Source organism: Tinamus guttatus, unplaced genomic scaffold (genome assembly GCF_059628265.1).
Source record: "Tinamus guttatus ecotype Peru unplaced genomic scaffold, ASM5962826v1 Tinamus_guttatus_pri_ptg001832l, whole genome shotgun sequence".
Classification (NCBI taxonomy): Eukaryota; Metazoa; Chordata; class Aves; order Tinamiformes; family Tinamidae; genus Tinamus; species Tinamus guttatus.
In genome coordinates this window covers 1-9,144 of record NW_028290366.1, presented here as the reverse complement: position 1 = coordinate 9,144, position 9,144 = coordinate 1, and the positions used below count along the sequence as shown (strand labels likewise).

General features: G+C 35.8%; 1 protein-coding gene across 1 annotated transcript; it reads left to right on the top strand.

Annotated features, from left to right (window-relative positions):
- Window positions 1-1,480: 1,480 nt before the first annotated feature.
- LOC148590026 (cingulin-like protein 1) lies at window positions 1,481-5,293 on the top strand (the record flags this gene model as incomplete). Its single annotated transcript, XM_088539555.1, has 4 exons — window positions 1,481-1,703; window positions 2,385-2,555; window positions 4,296-4,457; window positions 5,204-5,293. Coding segments are annotated over exons 1-4 (477 nt in total), but the record flags the coding sequence as incomplete, so codon positions are not given.
- Window positions 5,294-9,144: the final 3,851 nt, after the last annotated feature.

Sequence of the window (9,144 nt, the reverse complement as noted above, 5' to 3'; positions counted from 1 at the left end):
TCTTTATAGCCTGTTGGAATATAGCACATTAGCTGGGTCCCAGGATTTCAGCAGTTTTTAGTACTGAAGCGCTAAAGCCAAACCCTTTTCAAGGTTCTTAAAAACATGTGGTGTCAGCTAAATTAATTCTTCGGTAGAATTAGGCTTTGCAGAATAGCATCTAGTAGCCCCCAGCATATTTCAGCATTATGTGTCTACTGCTTTGGCATTTGTATCAGAGATGTGTTTACAGGGATGTAAAAGACACCAAAAAAAAAAATCCACCTTTTATCATCTGACAGCCCTCTTTCTTTTCTCTTACAACAGTGCAATTTTATTTCAGATTATAATCCATGATGCCTACAGACATGCTAATGTGTTTTCCCATATAAATTATTTATAATGTAATAAACAGCATGTATATTAGATATTCAGCAGAGTTTTGCATTTCTAAAAACAGAATTAAAATTTAAAGCTCTACTTTAGAATGCTTTTTGCAATTCATGATGATTTTCATTTTTTATGTTTTTCTGTTTGGGCAATTTGAAGTGTCTGTAACCTGGTTTTGGACAGTTTCATGCTGCCTCTCAGACTTCATAAAAGCAAACTTTTTTAGAGTAGGGCCAGGGAGGTATTTTATTACAGAGGGAGAAGGAAGAAGCAAGGGCCCCGCATGCAGCTACAAGTCAACCTGCTTTACTTGCACTGGAATGAGCTAGTGACAGGCAGTGCTTCTGCTGATGGACACAATTAAGAAGCTGAGGGTGTGCCAGGCTCTTAAACATCGTGAGCATGACAACAGAAACGTTTGGTCTGTTTGTGCTCATGATGTTCTGGAGTTCCTGGTGAGTGACCGTAGGGCATAGCTCTGCAGATCATTCAAAATTTAATGCAGATATGGAGGTCTTGTTCTGGACATTAATGTGAAAAGTCCCTTGAGGAAGGGGAGGGATGTCTGGTAGGAGGTTCTGTTTCCACAGTGCCCATCACAGTGGGCATGATTCTGCACAGAGCTTCTGGGTGCTGTAGACACACGACAAGGGAAAAAAAGTCCTTATTAGTTACTTTTCAGTCATGGTAGGAACAGATTTGCTTTCTTTTTTTTTTTTTTTTTTTTTTTTTTTTAAACCTAGGAAGAGTATTTTGTTGGGAAATACTTTAGCACTGAGTTAAAGGTGTCAGTCAGGAAAATAAGAAACCTGAAATCAGTGTTGAAGCTTGTGCAGAAGGTAGGATTTGCCAGCACATGTGCTACTGCAGAGGAGTGTATGCTCCGCATGCTATAGAACCATGAAAAGGGGATGCCTTATATCCTGCAAATGTTGCAAGGTTCAGAATTTTATAGCAAGGATAAAGCACCGCATCCCTAAGTACTGTTTGTTTTCTACTAGCTAACAAACTGTTAAGTCAGTCAACTTCTCCATTTTTCCAGCCTTGGGTTGTATTCAAGTTATGACAGCTGCTAATATTATTGCTGCACAGTGTGTTACATGCCTTTTTTAATATATTGGAAAAGAGGGCCTACATCTACATATGTGATTTTTTCTTTCTTTGTTTAAAATCCCCTGCAGGAGGACATTAGTTGTATTTCACAGGAACGGCAACAGTTAACAGAGCAGTTAAAAGATGAAATTTACCAGAAGGAGCAGTTGAAGAAGATAAAGAATGAAATGGAAGACGAACGACAACAACTAAACAAGACCATTGAAAAGTTACAGGAGGAGGTATGAGTGCATTCCAGAGAGCCTGCAGGAGATTAAATATCTAACAGACAGAAGCAAATGAGCTGCCAGTTTGCAAAATAAGTTTTGGGATATTTTTACATGTAAAAGAAAGTGAAATGTGAACTTGGCTAGTAATTTCTTCACCTGGAGACTATCAATAAAAGCTTTCAGAACTAGAACAGTAGTTGGAACGCTGCTATCTCAAAATACTGTTGTAAAACAGTTCTGTTTTGTTAAAACAAGATTCCTGATTTGAGCTTAGTTTCAGTGTGTGCTGCAGATCAAAGTCAGTTCTTCGTCAGCTGGATATTATTGTTTTACAGCTGATTCATCAGATTGCTACTATATTTAGAGATTTATTTTGCTGTCTGTATGTAAACCATACAACTTGGTATTGATATCCTAAAGCTTGACAGTGTAGCTCATTATGTCAGTCAACTGGAAGAACTGCTGATGGACAAAAAGAGCATAGTCTGGCCCTGCAAGCCATTAGAAAATAACCTTAACGTTTAGTGTTTTTGTGCGTCTACATGAAAATTCATTTATTTGTGCACAACATTTGTTTGATAGTACTCTCAAATGGTGAATTTGGGGTTGAGCATAGGAGAACCTGAAAAAAAACTGTAGATTAAACATGGTCTTTTATATCACTCTGTGTTTTATATTTACATTTTTCCCCAGGTGGCTGAAATAGTAGAAGTCTCAAGAGCATCAGCTTTGGAATTTCAGAATCAGCTTGAAGACTACAAGGAGAAAAATCACAGGGAACTTGCAGAACTGCAGAGACAATTAAAAGAAAAAAATATTGAGCTGGAAAAATCACGCCTGGCAAACTTGAAAATGCAGGATGAGGTAATGGCTCGTAAGTTCAACGACATATTTTAGCCTTTGACCTAGGATTCTGCTCAGATCATTTTCAAGGCAATGAATCTTTGCTATCTCTGCCTCGGGAGTGACTGATCTCAGTCAAGAGTGCTTTTGTTTTTCATTCTTCATGATGATCATCATCAGTGTGGTACATCTGCCAGGGAAATGGGATTTCCTGGATGCAATAGTGGATGGATAAGTACAGTGTGTCTGACAGATGAGTGTATCAAAGTGATATGACAAGGATTCATTAATGATCTATTGCTCTTTTCTTGCTTACTGCTAACGGAGTTGAGAATGTGGAGAGATCTCTGAAATAGAAAAAGACAAGCAGTTATTTTGAAACAAATAAAACCAAAGTCTGTCCTTTACGAGAATTGACATATATTCTCTTTTTTCCTTTGTGGCAGACAAGTTGCAAATTTAAACGACAAAGCTGTCTGTGCAACGAGAATCGGCCACAGTCTTGAAGTGTCTGTCTTTTAGCATGTAAATTCTGCCATAAAAGCAATCTAGGCTTTTAAATGTCTGCGTATACTTGTTCTGCTCTTGGAAAAACTATGAGGATATACTGGCCATAAGTGTATTCTCTACAAAGACTATTTTAATAGTTTGATCTTCCAGCTCAGGACTTCTGCTTTCTTCCAAATCTTGCTTTAAATTTAGTTTAAAAGAACAGTTACAGAGGTGGAAGTGTGGTTCCTATATATATAGTACCACCATAAATCTGTATAACATTCTGGCAAGGCAACATAGGAGTTTTTCATTGTTACTGCCTCACTGAAAAGTCCTTTGTACATAAAAGGCTCCCATGTTAAGAATTGTCAGTCCAGTGTCATTCTGAAGTGTTAATGAGATGCTTCTTTTAACGTACGTATCTCTGCGCTTAGCAGTTCACCAGATCATGCACTTCGCATGCGTCCAACATGGTGTTGTTAGGACTTAACGATGGATAGCAAATTCTGTAACAGTTAGTAACAAGTTAATTTATCTTTATCACTGAAATCAGTAGTTAACTAAACTGAGGAATAATGCATGCTGAAGAAGAAACCTCTGATCATGTATTATAGACGTCACAAGCTAAGCTACAAATATAAGGAAGCATTACAATCTTGCCTAAAAAGCGAAAACCCACCCAACTACTAATATTTTTTTTATGAAGTCACTAAATAATTTTATTGAGTATACATTGTGATTAGAAGACTTTTCTCATCAGATATCTCTATTTAAAAAGCTATGTTTATTAGATATAGGTACATTAGCAGTTATATTATTAGTATAATATAATGTCATGAAAGTGCCTCATGCTACAAAAATAAGCATGAAAAAGCAGAAGCATTGGTGTCAGGAAAGGAAAAGAATGATATTGAAAAAGTTACAAAGACATAACCATTTACAAAATTATAAAAATGTTGGTTCTCTACAATGAGTAAAATTGAAAAATAAAAAATAAGACTGTTTATAAGCGTGACTGTAAAATGTGGTGTTCAAGACATCTGTGCAGCCTCTGAACTTTCACACTATCAACTTGGATTAAAATTCCTTTGGTTGGTGCCACCGTGTGGCCGAAACAAAAAATACTGGGGAAAGCCATTGCTCCTTGCAATTCCTGTCATACTATGGGCCTGTTTTTCCAGATGTTACGCTTATAATAGCCTTTATAGATACCATTTGTTTATTAAAAACATAATATAAAGCATATTATTGTAATTATTTTTGTTTCAGATGCGTCTTATGGAAGAAAATTTAAAAGACCACCAGAGAGCTCAGGATGAGGCAATTACAAAGACTCAGCTACTGGAACAGACTGTGAGAGATTTGGAATATGAACTGGAGGCTAAAAACAACTTGAAAGATGATCGGGCAAGGCAAATCAAATTAATGGAGGTAAAAGCCATTTCTAGGGGTGGTATTTTATTAATCTGATTGGAATCATTTAGTCATGTGCATTCTGTTTGTGAAGAAACAAATGAACTAGATGTGCTAGAAAATCCCTGTAGTAGCAATGTGAGAATTATGATGTATTCTAAGTAGCAGTTGTACATGTTCTTTCATTACTTTCATTAGCTGATGGCAAATGGAGTTCTTTTTAATTAATTTCACCTAAAGTTCATAAGGTAAAATAGGAATATAGTCATTCATAGGCCTTTCACCTAGACTTTTAAAAGCATTTAGAAATAAAAGTAGCATCAAATATCAGTTAATTTCAGGATTTCAGGAGCCTAAATCATTAAGTTATTATCAGGTTAGCTTAGTTGTTTGGTTCGATTAAGCCCAAAATTGACTTCCATAAGCACTTTTATATCATTGTACTCATGTATGTTCTGCTTATTGAAGGAAACTTTTGTCACTTGCAAAATCTGGAAGGATTTTCTAGAACAAATGTTTTAATTACAGAATTTCTTTTTCTTAAAACTGGAATAATTGATTAAAAAATAAAAGTTTTTCTTTCAGACAAGCAAGTTTATTTTCTGAGACCATTTTTTTTCCTAGATTTTCTGCATGTATTTCACTTTGAAAGTCTCTCCTTTCAAACAGTTTTAGTTCTTGAAGTTTATGGAAGAAAGGCCTGATAGGAGTCTGAAAAGGATGGGAGACTAATATGCTGAAATTATTTTGTATGTTCCACTTAGGACAAGTTATCTCACCTGGAGCTTGAGCTTGATGAAGAAAAGAATAATTCAGATCTGTTGTCCGAGAGGATCAGTAGATGCAGAGAACAGGTATTTGATTGACTTTACATTGTCCAACTGTTGTATAATCACGTGGAAAAATGTTATTAGGATTCCAAACATAATTAAGTAAATAGATAATGACCAGCAATAGGGCTTTGGGCAGATTTTGAGAGGTCGATGAAAGGGGATGTGTTGATACAGCTGTCAGGGACTCTAAAATGTGTGGGGTTTTTTTTGTTTGTTTTGTTTTTTTTTCCTTAGTTTCTCATTCTGGAAGATATGAGACCTATCTATAGCTCATTACAAAACATCTGCTACTACTGTAGCTTAGGTACTACAGGTTAGGTACTATCTCATTAATAATTCCCTAAAAGTCAGGGAGACAGATTGCAGAGGTACAGTACACAATAGTCTGTTCTGATTTCAGTTCTTTCTTTCTGCAGAAAAAAAATATTGAAATTCACTTGAATAGTTTTCAGAAAGGAAATAGAAAATAAAGCCTTAGATTTCATATCTTTTCCACTGAGATACCTGGAGAGGTTTTTTAAAATGAATTAAAGCTCAGCTTCCTTTCATGCATCCTTGAAACACCAAGGCACCATTAATAGATAAAATCTCAATAAATAAGGTATCTAATTTCTTTACTCTTCTTCTGTTGATAAAATACAGATTGAGGCTGTGTGCATGTGAAATGCTCTTATTATCTGTGGTGAAATAGAATGTAAAAGCCCTACGATAATCTGGGTTCATGCTATTGCTTCATTAGGAAACCTTCAATGCTAGAGTCTATACCTGTGCTGTATGCCTGGGATGAAATAATCTTGGTCATAGCTCTAACAGTGGGTACTACAGTCATTAATTTGCTAGCTAAATGGAAACCTAAAGTACGGATCATGACAGAAATGTTATATAATGGACAAAAGACATGTTTATTTTGAGATCTGGAGTTTCTCATTTCTTGCATGAGTTAACAAAGGTTGCTTTGTTTTGATTTTATGCTAGAATGACTAAGCAGTCAAATTACTAAAAAGTATTTCAGGGTCTGCTAAGCATTTATAATGACATTAGAAATGATAATGGATTTGTGTTCATAATATCTGTGTTTCTGTAAATGTTTTTTTATATAAATATTCTTTTAATATAATGAAGTACAATATGCTGATTTCTAGTAACAACGATTACTGGTTATATTTTATATAAAGCTAAATGTTTGAATATACAATGGCAAGGCTGAGAGTTCACATTCCATTTACCATGAAATGTTATCCCCTTTCTAATTTATATATCCCTTTGAATCTGGGAAGGACTGTATGACACAGTTTTCATCTTCCCTATCTCATTCTCCAGAAATAGTGCAGCAGAGCAAAATTTTCACTTTTGACTAGGTTGCCAATTCTAGACAAAACTCTGTGGGCATAACCTAAATTTTATCTGAAGTGGGTTTATTAGACTGCCCTACATATCTGCCATATGATTGTTGAAATACAAAGAATCCTATTCTTCAGCTGTAGTCTGCTTGTGTGTACATAAGATAGGGAAGTCTTTATGTGAAAGAAGTGGTCTCCATCACTGACAGGTATCTCAGTGAACAAACACTCTTGCAGTAAAAATTATCTGGAGTGGATGCCAGTAATTTAGCAAACTTCTACATAGCTGTAACTAAAAGATAGATGTGGAGTAACTTTTAGCTCCTTACAGTGACGTATCTAGGTCTCTAACTTACAGAAAATTTGTCAGGATAATAAAAGTTCTTATCCTGTCTTCAATAGTTTAGTGTCCTTGAAATTGCAAAACTCTTCATTCTAAACTTAAATATGTTCTGACTGTTACAATCTTTTCAAAACAGAATAGCAGCAACCTATCTTCAGGCATTCTCTGTTGCATCTTTTCAACTCTGTAGAAAGTAGTCTTGACCTACCTTTTGGTCCTTTCCTTCGCTGAAGAAGGCATCAGACATCTCTGTTACTGAGATGTTTTTGTCTTCTCTTTGTTCACAACCAGCTGTCACCTTTGTTTCACCTGATTTTATTATATTACTCATTCACAAATAGATTTCTAAAATTAATCCACTAGATTACTTTCTGTCTTCTGCTGCAAATCCCTCCTCAATATCTTTTATTAACTATTCGGCAACTGTAGGACTGCCATGCTGCATGTATGTTGCTGCTGCTTCCTGTTTTCTTGGCAGTTAGGTTACCTGGCTGAAGTGTGCATTGGTGTTTATTCCTGTGTTGTGCAATCACACCTGAGTTTGGCTGAATCTTTATTGATATTGGAATGCTAAATGGTTTGTTTAATAACTGCATTTACTAATGGATTTTCTTAATTGCTTCAGATTTTGATTTTGTGTATATTTTCTTTGAATTGGCTTTCCATGTCCCGTTACTGTTTTTAATCCTAATGGTTTCCACTACCAGAAAATATCTTCTTGTACTTATACACACAGTATAATTATCACAAACCCAAACCAAAGTAGACAAAAAACTTGTCGAGCATTTATGCTGAAATTAATAAATCACCATTAAGGGGAACTGTTGGTTATTATACTTGAAAAGTGGTAGTCTGTAATCCAAATGGCTCAAAATCACTCAAAACTTTTCAGAAGTTTGCAGCTTTGCAGCTGCTTAGATTTTGAGGGAAGGTGGATCATACCCATCTTAAAATGATTAGGTACTCTGGTAAGAGCAAAGGCTTCAACACACACAGGCTAGCACACTCTTGCTGCCCTTCGAGGCTAAGAGGAGCAGCAAGAAGACGAGTATTTTAGTATGTGATAGTTTTCTCTACACAGAACTACAATACCTTGTGCCATTTTGTTTTTTTTTCAAATTAAATATAAACATAATTAAGATAATCGCATCAGTTTTTGTGTTCTGTGTAAATGCAAACATGAATCTGTTGACTTCAGAGTTCCTTCCAGTAAATGTGAAAAAATGGACTAGTTTCCATGGCAATTTTAGAATAAATATGGAAGTTGCATTGCATCATTCACTTGCTTTTGGTAAAGCATTCCCAAAGGATTGCTGCACACCTGCTCCTTAGCTGGCACCAGGTGTGCGAAGCAAGTAAATGAAAATGTGGAAATGAAAGTCCCTTTTCCGTTAGGAAGGATCAAAGGCTTTTATCTGCCTTTTGCTTGGTTGTTTGTTTAAAGATGGTTTTTCTTGTCATGTATGTGAGATTTGTGTACGTACTTGAGAACTGTGCATGTACGATAGGTTGACAGATATAGACATATAAATATTTTTACTTTCAAAAGAAACATAGTCTTGTGAACCCAAAAGGCAATAGTAAACAATGGTGATAACATCTAAAATATCTCTAGAAATCAAATTACTTTCACTAATAATGAACTCAGCAGCTGCTTCAAGTCCCAAAGCTGGTACAAAGCGCTGTTATGTCTAATAAAGCTTTGTAGAACCTGATACTATTCTTTTTTTAAATGCTCTGCTGTTAGCATTCTTCAGATCCAACTGTGATAACTGTTGCCCTAAGCTGCACAGTTAGTCTAATCTTTTAACATAATTAGAATATATTATATAGATATATACTAGATATACTAAAGGTAGAATGTGAAGCACAAAACCCTGCATGCTGCCTCCCCAGTGTAGCTGCAGTGAGATGAGTGGAATCTTTCAGAACACTTGGCAGAGAACTGTTTTTTTCCTTTGCACATGTTACTTAACGTCTTTACTAAAGAAAAGTGCAAGGAGATAACAGAAAACAACTTCTCCTCCCCTCCCCCCCTCCCCCAGCAAGATTTGTCACCTGTTGCTTGTCTCTTTTTATGAAATGAGTACATTTTCACCTGAGTACAGGTGAAATGAGTACATTTTCACTAGCTGATTCTAATCAGTACTTTTTCCCTCTCCCACTGTTTTTCCCACTCTTTCCCCCCC